The sequence below is a fragment of the Branchiostoma belcheri genome, unplaced genomic scaffold, assembly GCF_001625305.1.
Source record: "Branchiostoma belcheri isolate BF01 breed outbred unplaced genomic scaffold, Haploidv18h27 scaffold10, whole genome shotgun sequence".
NCBI classification, from domain to species: Eukaryota; Metazoa; Chordata; class Leptocardii; order Amphioxiformes; family Branchiostomatidae; genus Branchiostoma; species Branchiostoma belcheri.
Genome location: NW_017802380.1, coordinates 1,655,088 through 1,677,896, shown reverse-complemented (window position 1 = coordinate 1,677,896; position 22,809 = coordinate 1,655,088). Strand labels below are relative to the sequence as shown.

The window sequence follows — 22,809 nt, the reverse complement described above, 5'->3', positions numbered from 1 at the left end:
AACATTTCAAGGTCTTCTTCAATGTACCTTCTACACCTATTATATGATCAAGTCTAATGAGAACATGAATGATGATACAGTTTTGATGAATCTTAAATTATTAATCATAAAATTAATGCTAATAATTGTAATTTGCTGATGTTACCCTCTGATTTTTGTCCACCCTGTATTAACAGGTTCAAGGCACTTCACTCACCACATACAAATGTGTTGTCTGTGCGTGTTTCTACAGTGTAGTTTCTGTAGCCTGTGTTTGCACAGTCAAGCTCTCGGTCAGGAGTTAATGCCCCCACTTGAGGTGGGCGGCCGCCAGGTGTGTGATTTAGTCAGGTTAGTAGTTTCTAATATGTTTTGCCAAAAGCAGCTTATACTGTCTGAGGGGTGAGATCTGCAATCTCTGAAGGCCTTCTGTCAAATTCTGTCTCTTGTTCATGATATCACCAACTTGTTCAGAATCCAACTGCGTCAAATACATTGGCTTTCACATGTAGACATATTCTGCATATTATTTTTGCCATAAAGGATTGTACAATATATTGCGTGTTTGAACCATTAAATGTACAAAAAGTCCTAAGATTGGGGTGGAGTGTTGCCACATTATAGTTTAAACCAAGCTCTATACCAAATTTCATTAGTACAAAGTCCAGAAAAACAAACCTATAAATCACATTATTAAGCAGCATGGCATTTCAAGTACTTCTCAATAAAGCAATTCACAATTTCTCTACTTTCAGTTATTTTGAGGATTTGCTGATTTTGCTCATTCCATTCTGCCCCTACTATCACAATGTACACTGTTTGGGAAACTTTTTGAATCATTCATCACCTAATTCACCACTCAGTTCCTCATGAAGCTATGGATTGACTAAAATGATAACACAGAAGTATCATAAAAATGCCATGTAAGTTGCTAGTTTTTCTGATTCTAAAAACTGCTCAGATTTCTCTTTTGCATTTGAATCCCATCAAACAGATACAATACTCTGTTGTCTCTTTTGCAGTTTAATTCTTAAAAATAAAAAGACTCTAATTGATATCATACTTCTTTTGACTACTTGGGCACTAGAAGAGGTCTTGACTTGAGACAGTGTCTTTGGTTGATGATGTCTTTACTGGAGATCAGATTTTGTATTCTCCTGAAACAACATGATGTCATTTTGTTAATACATTGTATCTACAATCGTGATACTGTTACACTTATGAAGAGTACCATGTCAGATAAAATCAAATAGCATAATTTTACAAATGTCAATAGTTTATTCATGTATCTAGCCTGGGTCGACCAACCAACGGTAGAGACTGATGGAGCGGAGTAACCCAGGCTAACAGGCTCAAAGGAAGAAGAAAGTCTATTTCCACTCCTTGTCCTTGTGGAGCATAGGGGTGGTGCCCATCTCCATTTCTGTAGCCCTTGGGCCACACAGTTGTGCATGCACTACAGCAAGGGGCTAGTCTACTGGTAGTATTGTGTGTTTGACCTCCCTATACTCTTCCTCATAGATGGAGTGCTAAGCAGAGAAAGCAGTATGTACCATTTTTATTACCAGTCTTTGGTATCACCCGGCCGGCGTTAGAACTCACGACCTCCCGATTACAAAGCGAGCACTCTACAAATTAAGCTATTGCACCAGTCTCACAGGCCCTCAAACTCAGTCAAAGACTACTAATATAATTATTAAAACACTAGGAGCAACAGACATCGTCGTCTGTACCTTTCTGTCTGGCATCAGATAGAGCTTCCAGCAGGCTATGCCTTGGCCATCTGGCTGATCTGGGAGATGACGGCAGACGGCGGCCACCACGTCCACTTTCCTGCCTTGACTTCATCACGGACGTAGGAATCCAGCAGGGCTTGATAGATGAACATGTACTGAGCCTGGGATGAAACAACGAAGGAAGAAAAAAAGGTTTTAAAACTGTCAGTCCTCCCCTCAACCATTAGCATGGTCGCATATGGCGGCGCCCATCTCCGTTTCGTAGCCCTTGGACCACACAGTCATGCAATCACTACAACAGGGGGCTAGCCCACTGGACTAAGTGGTGTGTGTTTAACTCCCACACTCTTACCATTTTTAAAGTCTTTGGTATGACTTGACCGGGGATTGACCGACTGAATGCAAGGTGAGCACTCTACCCACTTGGCCATTGCACCAACCGGAAGAAGGAAAGAAGGAATAGATGAAAAAAATGCTTTTCCCATTTTGAGAGCTGTTCGGAAATGCGAATAGTATATCATGCAGTTGCCTCATGCAATAAAATATCCGAGTGGTCATTTGCAGTCGGGTCTTGATTGTAAGATAGCTATTCTAAGATGCGCTGTGTCCAGTACAACATTGATGTTGTTACAAAAAGCCATGAATCTTTGCTTGATATGAGTTTCAAGAGGTTTTTAAGCCGCAATATATAAATAAGTACTGAGTATACTGTCTAATGCAATGAAGCATTTAAATGTGGTGATATTGCTGTATCCTTTGCCATGCAAAACTATAAATAAGTACTAAATATACTAATGCAGCAAAGCATTTAAATGTGGTGTCATTGCTGTATCCTTTGCCATGCAAAACTACAATGTATGTTCATGTACTGTACATTGTTGTACATACCTTGGCCTGAACCATGAAGCTGCGGTTGCGGCGCATCTTGGACACGAATCCAAACACATCGACTTGTTTCTCCACAGCCATCATTTCCAACATGGCGTCAATGGTGATGAAGGTCCCAGTGCGACCCACACCGGCGCTTAGGAAGGGCAAGAAACAGTTTGTGAATCAAGTGAAATACACTCTCAATCAGCCCTTTAGAGTTTTGAAGCAATGATCTAAATGTTGTATTCAAATGATATTTCTAAACAAGGATGTGAATTTCGTATGTGCCTTCATTGTCTGGGGGATGGGTTAAGTTGAATGTGTTTTATGTGTTAGGAATCTCTGTAGACAATGGATCAGCCGAGAAGCTGAGTGGCAATACCACCAAACACTCTCAGGGGATCAAACCTAGCCTAGTTTAGTTACCAAGCACATATTTTTAACTCCCTCTCTACAAATTGAGGATATAGAGTGAGTGGAGCTAAAATAGGTCTGGTATCAAACCAGGCTAGATCGAACCTGAAACCCCTTCGTTCTGAGCGAAATGCTTTGAATGTTAGTTATATTATGCTACTAGTATGCACAAAACATCTCCCGTGGACAATGTACATGTACATGTATGTTCAGTCACCTGCAGTGCACGACTATGGGGCGGCCCCGTGGTGGCACTGACGCCATCACCGTCTGGTGGAACTTCAGGAGGTCAGTCGGGTCGTCCGGAACGCCGAAGTCGGGCCAGGCCAGGAAGTGGAACTGGGTAACCTTGCGTCGTGCAGCATTGTCCTTACGGAAAAATGGGAAAATAAGAAGAAGAAGAACTTTATTGCACAACAGGTTTAACAGATACGACATATGGCAAAATATACATACATAGTCGGTGATGCTTACAATATCTAACAGTTCTAAGAGGTGACAGTTCTAACTGTTCTAAGAAGCTGATCTACTTTCATACACATAAGAATAAGTGATATTTGAGAATCATCACAGAAAACTTGAAAACAAACACGGGTACCTTTAAGGACCACAGGAAGTATAGAGTCTTTTGTCAAGCTAAATTGAGTGAAATTGTGGATCCAAATAAACAAATTCAGCGGAATGTAGATATCTTGCAAGTGTACTTTTGTATATTTTAAATCTCTCCCTTGTAAACAAATGGTTTATTGGTCAAACATTACCCGTGCAATTGCAGCCTTTTATAGCGCTGAATTGATGCAGGGTTTACAATCTCATAATACACATGATACATATAATAATATATTTGCTCCACCCAAACTTTTGTGGAATTGTTGCAATATACTAGTACTACCGGTAGTACTAATCAACCCATTGGCAATATGGATATTTGTTTACTTCTGTGAACCTTAATTAATCTCTGACCTTGCCCACAATTCGATTTGGCACTGGAATTATGATTTCATATAGTTTTGCGACCCATGAAAGAGAGATGTGTTGTATGTATTGATCAGTTTTCATCAAATATTAAAGGAATGGGTACCTTTGTGAGCTGGAAAGTACGAGCGATGTAGTAGTCCATCTTGTTGGTGCCAACCAGGGTCACACGGAAGTTTCCGTAAATCATGGTGTCCGTCTCAGACCAGTACTTGCAAACCTTGTTCTAGAGAGCAGCAGAATGAAAAGATTAGTCAGGGGAAGGTGTAGGTGATCAGAATTGGCGAAAACACATACACGCACACACGCACGCGCGCGTTTGCACACACACACACACACACGCATACCCACACAATTGAACACACATGCACACACACACTCGCATACAAACATGTCTCCTTCATTACAAACGCTTACTTTGTACTGAAGACTAGTATTAGAATGACTGATACTCAATGTTTATGTTATAGGATACAGTAGTGTTTGAAATACAGATACTTGTATATCACGTTTGATATACAGATACTTGTACATGTATATCACATCTGGTGTGTTACACCAAAGATCGGTTATACCGGCTACAGTTCAACTTTACCTGGCAGTTCTCCACCAGGTTGGACAGCATGAGGATAGTCGAGGACCCGGTCTCCCAGATCATGCGCCAGAAGTCCTGAACAGTGTTCTGCATTGGTCCTAGGAAATCCATGTGTTATACACTTGGTTAGCTTGTTATTATGAAGCAGATGCAGATGAACTTTCAAGACATGTTATTTTCATGCCCACAAACCGTGAAACGTCTGAAATATGTACATCATTAGTGCTTTCACCCCAATGTTCTGACATGGCACCCAGGTCATACAGGATCAACTGAAACACTCTCACTTCCAATCCTTGCTGCTACATACAAACTCTGAATAAACTAGGGCCACCGAAAACAGTACTTCCTTGCCAGAAGTAACCTTACTCTAACCAGATTTGTCGGAAAGTAGGGATGTCGGCTGAAACATCATGATTTGTATAGTCCGAGGTGCCAATCAGCAGACTGATTTTTTGCTTAGAAAATGAAAATCCAGAAACTTAACAAATAAACAGAAAAGAGAATATCTGGACTGCTGTAGAGTAACACAGCAGACCTTACCTTGAGTTGCTATGTACTTCCTCTCCTCTCTGTAGCCCTACGATACAAGAATGAGTAACGTTACATACAAAAGAAGCATCCCAACAAACAGATCCATCTAAAATGATACAAATGTAGCCACTAAATAAATAATGTTGTTCATCCAGATTTTAGAAAGTTTTAATTTTTTCTACAAAAGTTATTGTGAAGCTGCTGAGAATTTAGAAGAGCTTGATGGGAGTACAACCTTTGAGTCTAAGTTTTTGACAGGTATGCCACAATGTGAATTGTAATAGTAAGCATAAAAGATTCTACCACTTGCCAAAATATAGTCAGACAAGTTTCGCACTTACGTCAATGTAAGAGGCATTGATGTAGTCAGACCTGGGATCATCATCAAGCAGTGACAGAATGACCCTGCTATGGTCATCTGTTGAAAGAAATACACATAGGTTTGCACAACTGTTACAATTTTGTAGTGAAAAAAAAAAGGATTTCTACCACTGCTTTGCTTCCAACAACATACATCCTTAGTTACGGCTAGTACATATCAAAAGTTTGACAATTAAGACTTCAATCAATCAATGTGCATGGGATATCATTGGCGTACTACACTTCACTCAACTGGAAATACAATGTGAACAGAAGAGTTGCCATGAACAAATAATGCTGACCTTGTGCAACTAGAACATTGAGGCAGACGCAGCAATCTGCATTTTCAGACACCTAGAGACCATCTGACACTCTCAACTAACACCTATTAAACCGTGTATAGCTCACAGATACATAAAATCTTGTCGATGAAATTAAAAACACTGTGGATGTTTGAGAAATGAAAAAAAGGAAAATTGAGGACACCAACATGGCAGTCAGCATCTACTAGCCTGGTATCCAGTCTTACGTGATTGGGGGTATTGGGTGTTCGAGCAGGTTGTGCCTTCAGGGGCTCTAATAGTCAATCCCCCGCCCAGTGCAACAGGCCGTCCAGGTAGGAGTGTTACGCTAATAAGAGACAGTATGCTTGGGGATTTGGTTTCCCCCAACACGATGTTCGTGGAGGGCTAATCAATCTCTCGTGAAATACACACGGGGAAACCTAAGTGAGGCGGGCGGGACAGAGCTCTTTCGGCCCCGACCACGAATCAGACTGGATACCAGGATAGCATCTACCAACTTCATTGAGATGAAAAATGTGTGAAAACGGTGTATAAATCTGACAGTACTCACAGCTGATGATGTTCCTGAAGCGGTTCTTGTCCCTGTTCTTCTGACAGGCCTGAGAATGTTCTTCTCCCAGCAGTTTGGGTAGAGCCTGGTTAGACAGAAGTACTCATGTCAAAATCAACTAGAAAGGTAACATTAGCAAAGCAAATGCATTGTTTACCTTCATATGGCCCAGCTTAACAAACTACTGCTTCATTTGTTCTTTATTCTTATTCCAAACACATTCATATGTATGGTGACAATGCATGGCCTTCTTGAAGTATGAAGTTATGCATCGCACTTACAACATTATGTAACCCAACACCAGTTACCATGGTGAGAGATGTCTGGTCTTGTTCATAGAACTTATAGTGTTTGGAATGGAAGAAGAAGAAACTGAGCAAAAACAATATGTTTCCCTTCAGTAAACATAATCATTCATAGCTTGCAAAAAGATGTGTGACATGAAAACCTGTACAATTTTTTTCTGCTGGAAAAAGAGACTGAAGTATATAAAAAACATATCTGACAGGAGGTACTTACCTCATATTCATCTGTGAACAGCTTTTCATCGTTGGCAAGCCTCATATTGAATTCTTTCTTCAGCCTGGTGACGGGAATGGGCTTGAGGAAGTCCAAGATTGCAACAGCTGTCTGTGGTCCTTTTGGCATCCCGGGCATACTCCATACTACATGTATTGTTTAAATGCACATACATTTAAACAGTGAATATCTGTGAATAGTTTTATCAGTTTGTTAAGAGTAATGTCTCTTTTTACACAACCAAGTCTTTTATTCGGCCGACATTTTGGTGACCATCTGTCACCTTCCTCAGGGCAATCATGCATATGTGTAGATACAATGTATGTAAATATTTTACGTTTGGGTATGCATCTAAAGCAGTGACACCCATACTGTAATGCAATGTGAACCAGTCAGATTTGCCCTGAGGAAGGTGACAGGCGGTCACCGAAACGTCAGCTGAATAGAAGACTTGGTTGTGTAAAAAGAGTCTCTTTACTAAATAAGTACAATATCAAGAAACATCCTCAGAACCCAAACATCAAACATACAAACTCCCCCTAAAACAGCACCACCCAAAACAAAACTTCCATCCCAGATTGTGCTAGCCTGGGTACCATCCCGGTCAGTTTACGTCAGCTCCCACAGTTGCTACCACCAGGGTTGGTGGTAGCAACTGTAGGACGGGACGTAAACTAACCGGGATGGTACCCAGGCTAAGATTATGCATTATGATGAACCGTACTTCCAGGTTTCGGTAGACTCGGCAGTGGTCGCAGGCCTAGGCGGCCTGGCATCGGGCTGGCTGACCCGGGTAGGTTTGTTGGGCTGTTGTGATGTTTCCTTGGTAACGGGGAAAGCACAACACATGCAACAGGTCAGTTAATCTTCTGTAATCGTCTTATGCTGGGCACTCATAGGAAATGAACATGTACATAAAAACTCTTAGTACTCTAAAAGTAGTGTAGCAATAAAAGGACCAGAAATTACAATAGATTTTGATGATTGATTGCATGCATGCATACTCACAATCACACGCACATACATACACACACAAACGCGCACACACACAAACACACAAACACGTGCGCACACAAACATATGCACACAAACACACACACATGCATACGCATACAAAAACACCCACGCACATACACGCACATACACACTGGCACACACAAACACACACACAAAGACTAGAGTAATGTGATTCACCTGAAGTAGAAGACAGTGAAAGCTGTGACTCCGATCCCGGCAACAGTGATGAATATTCCAGTCACCAAAACTACAGGACAAGACATGAATATAGCGGTCAGCATCTGCCTTTGTTGATATAGACAGTGAATGCTGAACAGGTGGTTGGGAACGGTAGCTGTATGTGTTGTAAATGGTATGGTTTGAGAGGCCAAACAAATTCTGTTTCTCCCTATATCTAAAGATTTTGATGACAATTAATATCTTCGTGTGCGGCAACTAAAGTGACACTCAAGTGGTTGGTTTTAAAAAAAAGGTTGCCACCATACCGTAAATCGTACAAAGCAGAAGCTCTGTGTTTCTTTAGGTAAGGTGGAGGTGGAAAGGAAAAGAAGAATGGATGCCAATATGGTCTTTTGTGTACACACATACCTGTGACCATGGACGAGGCTCCACTCGCCTTGTCTGCGCTGTTCCCTGCCCAGCAGACGTAACGCCGGTTGTCCAGATCGTCACCCTGTAAGTCCGCGATGGTGAGACTAGCCTCCACGTACGCCTCGCTGCCGCTTCGGCCCCTCTTCTGGATGACGGTGTGTTTCTCGTTGTCGTCGTTGGTGATGATGTTTGTGCCGTGACGCCAGATGATGCTGGGCGGGGGGTCGCCGGTCGAGCGGCAGTGAACGGTCATACTCGGTCCGGCGATGCTCTCTGCACGTCCGGATGTTGTCACCGCTTTAGTTGCAGCTACACGAAAAATATCGTTGTCTTAGGAGGAGCGTAAATTGAGGCCACTTTTCGCAAGCAAAAACAGCCTATCTCTGCAATGCAACCCACTTGACTTATTAATGTTATGTGAGCCCTGATATTTAAAACAGAAAGACCTAAAAGAGAAGGGACTGACTCTGGACACAGCCCTGGACGCGTCTGCAGATAGGGCCAGATGGAAATGTAGGCAGCTGCCACCATGCCGCATGCCTGCGAAGATGATGTGTTGAGCAGGATGGTGGTTATACCGGCTATACAGATACAGAAGCTGGTGTGTTGCACAGAAGGGCGGTTATACCGGCTATACAGATGGCTATACAGATACAGAACCTGGTTACGCAGAAGGGTGGTTACCCTGTATACCGGTTATACAGATACACAAGGTGGTGTGTAGTGTTGTGCAGAAGGGCGGTTATGCAGAAGCTGGACACACTGTGTTGCACAGAAGGCCGGTTATACCAGCTATACAGATACATATACAGAAAACAATCCTTCCATCCAGGAAGCTAATAATTGGGCCTCACGTTCGACACAGCGATAGTCGACCTCCAGGCGTTTCTTCACATGGCCGCACGGATCCCGTCCCTTCACCAGAAAGCTCGGAGTGGCGACGACGTCGCAGTGCCACCTTCCGTTGCACTTTCCTTGGATGCTGGTCGTAGCGTAGCGATCCAGACGGAGGTCGTTGCAGGGAAGGCACACCAGGGACTCGCATGTGTGAGTGGGATCCTGCCTGTACTGAGCAGTGACGACGTCTAGAACCCCGTGTAGGCAGACAAGCCGTGTGCGGGAATCGTGGTTTAGGTACACTGTAGCCTTGTCACTTGTCTCTGCAGAAAACAGAGAGGTTTGGTCAATGTGAGACAATTGGGATTATTTGGGCAGTCGATCAAATCAGTTTATTATTTATTTTTTTATTTATTTATTCAAAATTGCGACATGACAATACAAAGTGTGCACTAGGCAGCAAGTTTGCTGATAGCGTGCACACCCAACACATACCTGTACATATGACGTAAAAAAACAACAACAATAAATAGTTAAAGCAAGATTATACACAAGTATACAATTTTCATATAAATTACACCTATAATTAAAATGAATTATTATATAACTATACAGCAAAATGAATGTTAAGTTAGGCTCAGCTGGAAGAGGCACAGAATCTTTTTGATTGGGCAATGAATGTGTGGAGTTTATTAGCTGCCTCTGAACTCTGATCTGCGCATCATCATCACGTGACTTCATAACTTCTCATTGAAGCATTGTAGTGGTGTGCTTGTGTGGTGTGCTCCACAGAGTTTTCCCCAAGCAGTCTCCTCACCTTTTAATGTGTAAGAGTGCAGATAATAGTTTTATATCCTAAGTTAGGCAATGTTTGTTTGATTGATTGATGTGTGCTCAGTAACTGAACTGAAACTGAACCTGCAAAGATAATGCTAAACAACCAATGATTGGGTGTAACAGGTCATTTGGTCATGTATACTAGCTGCCATTGCGCCGTGTGGTGACATACTTTTGGTGCAGTTGAGTCCAGTCCATCCGCGATCACAGTAACAGCTGTAGCTGCCTGCAGTGTTGGCACACATCCCAAAGCGGCAGGGTTTGGTGTAGCATTCGTTGATATCTAACAACAGGCAGAAAGAATTGTTGTCTGTGTCATCACATTAGAAAGTATATTTTACATGTAATACTGGATTTACAAAAAGGCTGGTCCTTATTAACCATAAAAAAATGGTACGATAGGAGCCATAAAGTCAACACACCAGGCTGGTTCAAAATTTAAACAATAAATTTAGAACTTTCAATGATACCATTGCATTGAAAGATGGAATAACTGTAACAGCCAGGAAGAAAAGGACTGTTTTCAACTGTTCACTACAAAATATGAGCATTTTGCAGTCTGAATTTTTTTTTTTTGCAAATCAGAAAAAAGTGAAGCGGGTGAATCCATGAACCAATAAATTAAATTGGTATGGCCTAAAGGCTACTCTACTCAATACCATTGTCGCAACGTTTTCCACTCCAGCCGCTGAAACACTTGCATCCGAATCCGTTCGCCTCGTTTTCACAAGTCCCATGCAGACATGGCTTGACATGGCAGAAATCTCCTGCAGTGGACCAATGAATCAGATTATCAGTCTTGGCTCTGAATCCGAAGAAACAGGTATTTGTAATTGTGTTACTATGATGTAAGTATAATTGTTTGCTGAATGAAACTACTCTCCTCTTAACATCCGAAAACCCACAAATTACAGAAAAAGTGGGATCCTTTGTCTTCCTCTGTCTTAAAAAAAGAAGTCAAAGCCAGTAGTTTTTACTAGTAGTTTCTTAGTAGTTTCTCCTGTTCCTGCGATTAGCCCTCGGGCATGAATTTGCAATAAAACAACTATTAATCAAGTTGACTACTTACGTTGGTTGCAGTTCTTTCCAGTCCAGCCAGAATGACATTCGCACCTGTATCTGCCAGGGGGATTGCTCGATACCACCTTCCGACAATTGCCATGCTGTCGACATGGGTTTCCTCTACAGGGGTTGTCCTCTGTGTAGCAAACAATGTAATTTTGGAAGAACACATGGTACATATTTGTTTATTTATTTGTTCATTGGGATCTTCCACAAAGTGATTGAAAGGGAAGGCAAACATTAGTGCATACGCACCTTTACAAGTCGCCCTCCCCCATACAAAAAACACAAATGTACAACAACAAATTTACACATTCAAAGACAGCAATAGAACAAAAAATGCACAGAATACTAGTAGGCAATAAATGTAGTAAAGGGAAACTCCTGTTTTTCAAGTTCAAGTTGACGTAACTCACCCTGGTTGCAGTTCTCTCCTGTCCAGCCAAAGTTACAATCGCACATGTACCCGGACGAGCGACTGGCATCTTGCACACACCTGCCGTGCTTGCATGGGTCTTGCATACACGGGTTCATCTCTGTGAACAATGGAGCGTGTTTACATCACGGCAACATGGATGCAGACACTGTTACTTGCATTTTATTCCATCCTATGTTAGGCATTTTGGATGTCTCTGTGTCATTTGTTTAACCTTCATGACCACGTAGATTTCATGTTGAAGCAACTTTTTTTTTTTGTCCAAACTTTTTTTTTATTCACACGCTCGCATCAGTTTTGAGGTTCCCAGAGGATGTCATCCATATAATCAAATCAACATGGCCTAACTAGGGACACACAAGGTGACAGACACATATAAAACAAATCCTTCCCACACAAGGAGGTGAAAAAAAGGAACATAAACTCCTTGGCGAAGGCAAGTATAATGTCCTTGATGAAGGTAAAATGATTGCAGACCAAAGGAGGATGACTTACTACGGTCGCAGTCATCTCCAGTCCAACCGTCGTGACAACGACAAGTATAGCGGGGGTAAGGGTAGAACGCCCCAGAAGGTCGACAGACACCATTCTGACATGAGTTTGGCGAGCAGTCCTTTCCTGTGTACGAAAACACGTGAAAAAAAGTGGACTCCTTTCCCGCTATGGAAAACACGGCATGGTGTCTTATCTGCGTTGGGAGGACTCCATAAACTAAGTTGGAATGGTCTACAGTGAGTGCTTAACTACACATCATGTGAGATGTGAGTCTGTGTGGCAGTCGTTAGTGCTACCTTAGGTTCACATTGAACTGGGATGGCCCCGTGGGCGGAATACGCCCTTCTCTAGGTGGCTGGTTGTAGGATGGCTGGCTATTTAAAAGAACGCGTTAAAAACTCTACAAAACGCTGTATCAAAATATTCCCACCCGCCCGGAGCCTACACAGGAAGCTAGGATGTTAAGGCATTGCAACTGAGGTAGCGTACTGTGCCATGCTGGTGAGTCAAAGGTGTCTATATATTAGTTATATTGTTAGTAATTGACTTTGTCAGTAATTAGAATTATTGATAGATAAAAACAGGTGCAGTTACGTTCTGTCGACGAATGGTGTTCAGGAGCGGCAACATGCGCTCATCTAGCGGACCAACTGACTTGGTTATCTATTTGGCCAATACATTTCTTGCTATCTCTTTCCACCCGCTTCTGAGGCCCGGTAGAGTGTTCATATCTGTAATATCCCATCTAGCATTTGTCTAGACTTCCAAACAAAGCACTCACGGTGGTTGCAGTTCTTTCCGTCCCAGCCAGGGTAACACCTGCAGGTGTATTGGTCGCCGTTGGCACAGCAGGAACCGTGGTTACATGGGTCCGGATTGCACGGATGGCGTACTGTATTTGTGTAAGAATTGCATTATGTCTATGTAAGTTGCAGGGTAAGATTGCAGTATCATCAAGTAAAATATGCAAAAATGTATAGTTTATTAAAACCTCTACATAACCCATTTTGATTCACAATGAATTTCCAGTTGAATTCTCAAGAGCAAATTGTTTCTTTAGCGAATCCCCATGAATATCCAACGTTGACACGTCCGTCAATATTCCTCTCCTTCTGAGTTATATAAGTCAAACGTTCCAAAGATCCATTGTGAAATGCAGCTTACTGGCAAGTTAATAAAATTCTCCATCAGTTATGTAAATTGGGGACTGATTTGCATAATTAGCATTAGATTATGTCAGTCAACGCATGCCAAGAGAAAAGGGCTCTTTGTGGTTCATTTGTGGCTTTTCATGTGTATTTTTGCACCTCAAATTGTTTGATAGCTACAGATCATCACAATGTCTACACACAGGTAAGTTCCTGGAGTACCATCGATCTTGACATTGCAATACAATTACATAAAGCCATCACTACTATATAAAACAGCAATACTGGAAATGTACACATGAAAGAATCCTACACAGAAGACAACACATTCCGGCCTATATAAAACGCCAGCTTCCTAAACATTTCAAAGCGCTTGTTTTTACGTAAATTTATAACTTGTTATGTAGACATTTTTTTGCAGTAAAACATCGACCTACTATTCTTCACGGTGTCACCGTGGTAATAATGTTGTATACCGACCTTTGCAAGAATACTTGACCTTGTCTGATTTTCCATAACATTCGGAAGAAGAATGGCTGGGAATGACGGTGCATCGGGGTTTGTTATCACAGGCTTTGCGGATGTCACTTGCACTGAGTCGAAGACCGTATCCGGGAGCGAACGACCATCGGAACGGCATGCGATCCACTGACTTGATGAGTAAGACGCCACGTTTGCAAGAAAGAGTCAGGCGTTCCCCACAGTCAATAGTCACGGTCTTGGTTTCCACGACTGGAAGGAAAGCAGTACATTCGAATTCCAGATTCAGCATCAGATGGCAATCAAGCTGCATGTTACATTTACATGATATTACACGGAATCTGTTGATAGTTACATTAAAATCGTTGCTTACAAGATCACGTGCAATTACCAGCCTCCATAGCATGCCAAAAACTGGGGGTTTGGGGGGTCTTCAGGGTCTTTGGGAGATTTTATGTGCTATTTTCTGATTGCATATAGGCAACATAGCCAGCCTGGTTGAATTACCCCCGTTTTTAGACCTGGGCTAATCAGAAAACAGCCGAAGACCACCAGTTCTATAAGCCTGCTACGGAGGCTAGGCAATTACACATATTACGTGTGTAAAAACATGTTAAAAGCAGTTGAATAAAAACATCGGCATGTCATTCAAAAGCAAGCTAGGTAAATTTGAAACCTTCTACAGTTACATAATATGAGATTAGCTCATATTGTCTAGCTCCGGAGCTCTAGGACCGAGGGACATTTCGTGTGACGGCTTGCTCCCACGACTTGCTCCCGACAAGGAGGTTGAAGCTTAAGAGAGACTCTCCAATGCAACCAAGGTCGGCGCTAATCTCCAAGCAGATCCCTAGCTCTCGGTGGCAAAAAGACAGTATCAAATTGGCCAGGCAGTATCCATTAGCCAGAGAAGCTCCATTAGCCACCGACGGGGATCAGGACAAAAAAACACGGCCATATATAAAAAGGTAACGATCATTCCCCCACAACCTCTGCTTGGAGAGTAGGTCGGCGCTGGGTTGGGACAAGGACGTTAAACATTGTTGAAGCTCCTTGGTTGGGGGTAGCCTGGAACTCAGCCTTCTTCGGCTCCGGTTCGTTCCTCTGATCGATCGCACCCAAGCAGACATTCAGATTTGACACCCAGTTCAATATCTACGTCCCCTGCTCCTGGTCCACATCTTGTGGGTGTGCCTCATGCACTGCTTTAAGGCTGCTTAGTATCATAATTAGCTTTTTAACTCTGTACATAATGACATTTGATAATTTTTGTACATAATTAATTCTGTGTATAATTTTTACCGAATTGTATATTTCATGTCTACTGATTTTTGATGTCTAATGTTTATTGTTTTTCTTGGTGTCGTATTGTTTTGTATTATCATTTCAGGTTTGGGAGGACAACTTGTAAAGGCGTTGATACACCTGTTTTGTCCTCCCTTCCACTTGTTTTTGCTTGTGGTAAATTCAAATAAAGAAATAAAGAAATAAAGCAGAATATTGACTTTCCCGAATTTGATTAAATCATATATTCTGGTGGCGCAGACGACTTCTATGGACTACGGAAGGCAACCTCGCCGATCAACTGCCAACCACAGATAACCTTGATCGCGATTTGGTTTTTATTGTCCAAATAAATGGTTTTTATTGTCCAAACAGTACCCGTGCAGTCGCAGCCTGTATACGGCTGAATTGATGCAGGGTATCGCATAATCAATACAAATCACAACAATTACAACAATCAAATAATACACATGATACACATATTTGTCGCAAGGGTCTGTGCGGCTGCCATTCGGCGCCACAAGGTGACCTCAATACGACTTTCCCCAACCGAAGTTAGGTACCCATTCACACCTGGGTGGAGTGAGGAAAGTCGTGTAAAGTGCCTTTCCCAAGGGCACAACGTCGGGGCGCATGTTCAGACATGTACCGGGTACGACTCGGAATCGAACCCGGGTCTCCCGGTTCATAGTCGATTGCTCTAACCACTACACCACCAGACGCCATCGGATTTACTCCCAACCGTGGTCTGGAGAAGGCCATGGAGCCATGACCGGCTATGTGTGACATGGGCTTTAGTGTGTTGTAAAGTACTAGTTCTCACCATGACTATATTACAACCATTTTCTTTTAGTGCTTATGAATCCTTCGCACACAACGTTGAATTTTGATTTTAATTTCCGACACAGAAATTGAAAATTGCCAAGGTTAGACCAGCGTCCGCCGAATATAGTAGAGGGCATTCATTCCTCAAGCTACCGACATCTTGCACACGCAGTCGTCCCTCAGTAAGACATCTGGAGCCGCATAGTTCCCGTTTAGAACTTTTATTCAACCTGACCAGCGCCCGCCGAATTCGAAGAGCTACAGAAGCCTCTCCCAGCCCTCGGGAAGCGGTTGGAAAGAGCAGAAATTGGCCAAATATAGAAAGATAACATGCCAGGGAAGTTGGTCCGCTAAAGAGTACCGGTTGCCGCTCCCGAAGCCTCAGGCCTTGGCCACCTGGCAGCACGTCTAAATCTAGCCTCCGTAGCAGGCTTATAGAACTGGGGGTTTGGTGGTCTTCGGCTGTTTTCTGATTAGGGGGTAATTCAACCAGGCCGGCTATGTTGTCTACATGTATATGCAATCAGAAAACTAGCACACAAAAGCTCCCAAAGACCCTGAAGACCCCAAAACTCCCTGTTTTTGGCATGCTATGAAGGCTACTCTAAATCACCTGAATGGCGTTCGTACGAGCCCCGAATCCCCCCGTAGACGTGGTTCGGTCCCCTCTGTCGGTATGCTCGTCCCTCCAGCAGCCAAGGCTAACAATACTAGTACTAGTATCTCGGGGCGGAACTGGCTTGGGAGCTAGAAAGCATCACCGGTAATGCTAAGGCCACAGTTCCCAACCCGGGGCCGACAGTGGGGTAGTTTGTGGGATCTAAAAATATGATATAAAAGACAACTCTTCCGCTGCCTGGCTCTTCTTTTCTTTTTTGCCCAGCCAGGCCCCCGACTTTTCTACCTGGCCTTGGACCCTGGTCCTGGAGACCCGTACAGGGCAGCGCAAAGGAAAATTTTAATCATGACCACGACAGCCGGCGGCGTCCTCCCGACTGCGGAGCCCGGTCGGAGTTAACCTAGCCTGGAGTCCAGCCTTGTTAGCTTTGGTCCGATCGTGGGGAGCTAGGGCGGTTATACCGGCTATTATACCGATAGAGATACAGAACCAACCAACCAACCAACCAACCAACCAACCAACCAACCAACCAACCAACCAACCAACCAACCAACCAGTACAAAGTCAAACAAGAGAACAACAACAAAATGAAGAAACCAAACAACAAACAAAACGCTGTGGACACTATAATCTCCCATGTACCTTGTTGTTTCTGTATCAGAGTCTTGCACAATGATTAAGTCTGCAGTGGGCGGAGCGGTCGGTGTTTGAAACCCTGTGCCAAAGTTAATCTCCAAGCAGATCTTTAAGCGGAGCCACAGTGTGAAGCGGAGCTAAGACAGTATTAAAAGTGTCTTTTGATACTGTCTTACCCCCACCGAAAGATCTTCTTGGAGATTAAAGTGTCCTCTGTTGAGACACCGTCTATTTTATTTTGCCGTTGTTCAACGACGGAGCTCGAGGATAATCTCAAGGCACATTCGTGGCTGATCCTCTTAATCTTCAAGCAGCTGAAACGGGCTGGGCTCCGTGTGTCGTTTGCGACCTTGTCTGCGTGTCTACGTCTATCTCTAGTGATGCGCTCTTGCTTGAGGGCGCACTCTAAGATTTTTTTTAAATGTGTGTTTCATTGAGTCTGAAACTGGTCTGCAACGATCGGAACTTCTGTCCGCAATGACTGACAGACTTTTCTGGAGACAAAACTTCACTAGCTGCACCTCATACTAGAGGAAGAAGAAGAAGCAGTCCACTGGTAGTGGTGTATGTTTTAAGTGTTTAACTCCCATACTCGTTCTGAAATGCGAAATGCTAAGCAGAGAACGCAGTATGTACCATTTTTAATGTCTGGGATCGAACTCACGACCTACCTCACTCTACCCACTCGGCCATTGCACCGGTTGTGCCTCTAGAATGCTGCAAGCACACGCGTATAACACCAGGGCTGATGCTGATCCTTACATCTGCTTTGAGATTATAATCATCCCAACCAGGCCAGACAATTACAACAAACCCCGGCACGTGGGCGGCACCACATCCCCCGGGTAGTTATTGTACAGTCCCCGAGAAAATGCAGATAAGGCCAAGGACCAAGTGGTTGGCAGGCAGGTGTTTGTAAAAAAATCCGTAACTTGCGAAAAAAATCTTGTTTTCCCTCTTTACAATAATGAAATTATTTGTACAAAATCATTTTGTAGGTAGGAGGTGGTTAATCTCCAAGCAGATCCCTTTCGGTGGCAAGACAGTATCATTAGCCAGAGGAGTTTTGCCGGCCACCGAAGGCTAATCAAATGCATACCGTCTTACCACCGAAAGCGATCTGCTTGTAGATTAACCACCTCCTACATTCAATATGATTTTGTACAAATAATTTCATTATTTCACGAAGGGAAACAGGACGACTTGGACCATTACCAACTCGGACCATCGCAAATCTGCTCAACTAGGTCCAACACCTTGGTCAACTCTTGGTCAACCGCGAATCCAAAAACTCCCTCGGCAGCAAATCGTCCCACGCGGCGGCATGTTACTCGCGTCGCTCAGAAAAAAATAATGCCGACCCCCAACAAGACTGCGAAGGAGGCTACAAATTTACAGCAAATTTAGCAAAAACACCCACCTTCTAAAAAAACCATGTCATCTCTCATGACTCTAACATTTGCTGTGGGAGCAATGGCGTATTTTCTGTCACGTAGATTCTATCGCACCCTTAATTCATAACACATCATTACACATTTATATATACAAATGTACTAGACACTTCATATGATGACGATGTACTAGACACATTGTTATTTCAGGAGGCAGTAGCTGTGTGTACGTGTTGCCGTTTTTACCGTCTTTGGTGCGTGCGTACTCTCCAAGCAGAGGTTTGGGTTTTGGGGGTATTTTTAGTGTGTTTTTAGGCTTTTTTTTCGGTGTTTCTCTTTTGCACTGAATTTTTTTCAGTGCAAAAAAAATTCAGTGCAAAAGAGAAACCCCGATAAAAAAAGCCTAAAAACACACTAAAAATACCCCCAAAACCCAAACCTCTGCTTGGAGAGTAGTGCGTGCGTACCATTTCAGTTTAAGTTTACGTTTAAGTTCCGACCTCCTATTCTGGTGTGGATCCCTTTTTTTTTATTACAAAGAAAATTAGATATGATTTCTGGAAGTTGCACACTGGTGTTTTGTTCTTCTTTTTTTTTTTCAATTTCGCGATACAAAAAAATCATGTCTTTTCAAATCGGACATATTGATCATGACACTTTTTTTTTGCACGAAATGAATTGTTAAAAGAGATTTCCTTCGGTACGTCTAAGTTTCAACGTATCATAACGGGCATGTGGCTCACTCCTAGCCTCCATAGCATGCCAAAAACTGGGGGTTTTGGGGGTCTTCAGGGTGTCTGGGAGCTTTTGTGTGCTATTTTCTGATTGCATATAGACAACATAGCCGGCCTGGTTGAATTACCCCCGTTAGAACTGGGCTAATCAGAAAACAGCCGAAGACCACCAAACCCCCAGTTCTATAAGCCTGCTGTGGAGGCTAGCTCACTCCGACGTTTTCACTGAAATGTAGGAAAAATACGACAACATGAGGGAAGAGAACATGTCCACACCTTCCAGACCGTGAAGCGCCTTACCTTCGTCCATATAATCCGGCAGCGTTGCTGGGATGAACAGTAACAGGCTCAGCAGCACGGTAGACACGGTGGCGACGGCAGGACCCATCCTCCGGCCACTGTTGTCCGCTCGCTCCACTTCAGACCCGGAGCAAGACTGCGTACGTAGCTGTGAGAAGAAAAGGTGTGCGGCGACTGAAACACCACGCCCGGCGGCACAGGAGTATACCACACGCCGCACGGGGTGGGGCGTGCGTCACTTGCACTGCTGTCTTAAAGCCGATTGGCTACACGAACGACTTAATCAAAAACATTAATTTTTTTCTCTCAACGTTTGTTCGAGCGCGATGGCTGATGCAATCGCGCCTTCTGCGTCTGGGTTTTACAGAAAGAAAAAAAAAACAACTTGCTGTGACATTTTAATCAACCAGGCAAATGTTCTGAAGTAAGAATTCAAAGACTTCAGCCCAGACTAGTCAACCTTTGCATCGCGCCATTACGTCACTAGACCTTACCTAGGCCTAGCAAAAAAAATGTTTTCTGTTTCATTCCTGAAAAAATTACAGTCGGTAGGTAGGGATTATCTTTTTTCTTTTAGACTTCAGTGACATCTACATAAGGGGTCCAACTTATACAACACAGTTTGATAAAGTAAAACTTGCATGAGGACACTTTTATTTTCAATGTCAATGTTAGAAAACCAATTGTACATTTTATCACTAAGCCGTCAGATCATGGAGCTAGAAAAGGTTGATCAGCTCGAAAATTTATGTCCCTTGCAGGGGTCCACCCCCCAAAAAAGTCTAGGTTCGGCAGGTTTTTATAGGGTCGATCGGGAAACAGGAAACACAACATTTTTTCCTAGGCCCCACCTGCCGTTGAATATATATTTGTGAGAGTTTAAGATTGCGATGTGGAAGAATATCAGTCGTTGATTCTACAGATTAGGAATCACGAATGTCTCTGTCGTCAGAGACAGCCTGCAGGGTTCGGGAGACTCCGATCGGGATCTCTGCCGTAAATTGAAATCTCTATCATATATGTGTACTCTGGAATCGAAAGGGAGGAAATACAGTTTCAATATTCATGATGTACAGAAAGCAAACAAAATTTCTGCACTGCTTTTTTTCTGCAGAGCCATAAAGAAAACAGGAACAACAGTATTGCAAGTTCAATGCGAAGTTGCGTGTCGTTATATGCGTTGGTCGTTGAAATATCCAACATGTAGATTCGATACATCTCTTTTTTTCCCCTTTTGTACATTCTAAAAGCTTTCTTTATTTCAGTGTCTTGAAGGCGCTTTATAGAGTAAATGCCATGTGTGTAAGGCCCGATTGTAAGATCTGACCAGCTCACACCGGTACGGACCCCTATCGATGAGTGTGGTGGGTTTTTTTACGTGCTCGAGATGTGGCTCTCCTGAAACACGGGACCTCCGGCTTTACATCCTGAACTAGAGGTCGGAGATCTCATGTCTTCGTCAGAGGTACATCGTTCTAGAGAAATTAACATGCGTATTCTTCAATCTTTTTAATAATCAATTTGGTCTAAAGAACAAAAGAATCTCTGTACTATTTCTATGGTACAGAACACCCTGAAACGGTTTGCCGCAGATTATACAGATGCGTCGTCACCCGTGTTAGCCCCCCCCCCCTACGTTATTTGAGTTGGACTGTTACTGGAAAAAAAACGTTCAAGAAATTCTTACTGTGTTGAAAGTGTCACGACAGCGCCGCAAAATATAATAAGAAAAGATGTTATAAAGGAAAGAATCAGAACAGGGTGACTACTGCTGTTTTGTTAATTTGTCTTTATGACAAATAGAAGACTTGTTTCTTGTGTTCTTTGTGTCCTAACATTTGTACTTCTACAGTTAGTATATTCCAAATCTAGGCATCTCGTTTTTCGGCCCTTCGTGTTTTTATTGCGCGCTTGCCTTAGATTTAAGGTAATTAGATTTAAGGTCTCCAGTGGACGTCATCCATAGCAATTACTTGGTGTGGCCGTACGCGTAGAAAATAACCTGACATATGTCCAACCTATCCTCCCCCTGCTGAAGTTATAGTACAATCCCTCAATGTAACGTCATTTGATCCCATCCCATTATGGGGTTCCCCGCTATATCCAGCTGTCGGCTGTCTCCAAGCAGATGTAGGTGGGGGATTTCTAAACACAAAAGGTCCTATTACGGGGACATAACGACCTCCACGACTCTCATCTTTGAACTCAATCTTGGAGACCACGACAGTAATATGCCTATCAAATTTCATTAACTTCCATCCATACATACAAAAGTTATCCTGCTCACAAGAAAAATTAACAAAATGCCCCCTGTAGTCACAACAAAACCCCCCACGAAGCTCAGTAACGAACTTAACCTTGGTCCTGACAATAGTAAGCACCACGCCAAGAATTATAATCAACATTTTACAAATACTTGAGTTATCTTGCTAACAAGCCACAAACACAAAAGGTGCACTAACGTGACGCACGGACCCCCCACGAAGCCAAAACTTGTACTTGACTTCGGCCTTAACAGCGGTAATCTGCCTGCCAAAAATCATGGACGTCGAATCATGCCTTCCAGAGTTATATCGCAAAACCCGCAGTTCCCCACACTCCGGCGAGACAATTTCATAGTCCTTCTGACGAAGACAATGAAAGGACGTCTCTAACCGAATTCACTTGGGTCCATTGAGGAACTATGTGCACTATGTGTCATTCCCAAGGGCTTAACTTCGGGGTGTCCCAGGTTTGGAAGCCAGAACCGGCAGATTATAATTCAGCAACCCTAATAACAAGGTTATTGACAGTATCTTGACACATCGATATGTACGTAAGAATACTTGTGATGAATTGAGTCTGATGCCACAACGTATTTTTAACAAGAGTTTTATAAATATATACAGTTTTTAGCTCGTATTTAAGATGGTTTTATTGTTATATTGTATGACCAATTGCTTCTATGTTTTGTCACACCCAATTCAGCTAAAGCGACTTAGCTGCCTATGTGTGTCAGCTGTGAACTGTTTGAAGTGTATTATCTTAAAGGTTGCGAATAAATAACCATTCTAAAAGTTCGCACAGACGACAGAAAATTCCTGGAAATGGCATGACCCCCCAGACTAATGTTAACTATTTGCGTGGGAGGAATTATGAACTCTATTTAAGTCGAAGACCAGTGCAAACGAAACATGGCGGATGCCATTTAAAAAATTTGCTGTATCGGTTATGTCTTATATTCAACATTAGTACAGTTATCATGTCAAGCACGTTGGGCAACAAGGGCACAGCTTCTGGC

General features: G+C 42.9%; 1 protein-coding gene across 1 annotated transcript; it reads right to left on the bottom strand.

Annotated features, from left to right (window-relative positions):
* Positions 1–393: 393 nt before the first annotated feature.
* LOC109468879 lies at positions 394–19,688 on the bottom strand. Its single transcript, XM_019767259.1, has 22 exons — positions 19,530–19,688; positions 13,741–14,154; positions 12,894–13,004; positions 11,964–12,235; positions 11,598–11,715; positions 11,189–11,317; positions 10,779–10,886; positions 10,292–10,402; positions 9,300–9,605; positions 8,443–8,754; positions 8,032–8,101; positions 7,562–7,659; positions 6,838–6,983; positions 6,319–6,403; positions 5,445–5,521; positions 5,113–5,149; positions 4,570–4,667; positions 4,081–4,200; positions 3,217–3,368; positions 2,604–2,739; positions 1,713–1,876; positions 394–1,136 (listed from the first exon to the last, which is right to left on the bottom strand). The coding sequence occupies exons 1-21, from the start codon at positions 19,615–19,617 to the stop codon at positions 1,748–1,750; spliced, it is 3,117 nt and encodes a 1,038-aa protein (XP_019622818.1). The 5' UTR covers positions 19,618–19,688; the 3' UTR covers positions 394–1,136; positions 1,713–1,747.
* Between the last annotated feature and the right edge of the window lie 3,121 nt (positions 19,689–22,809).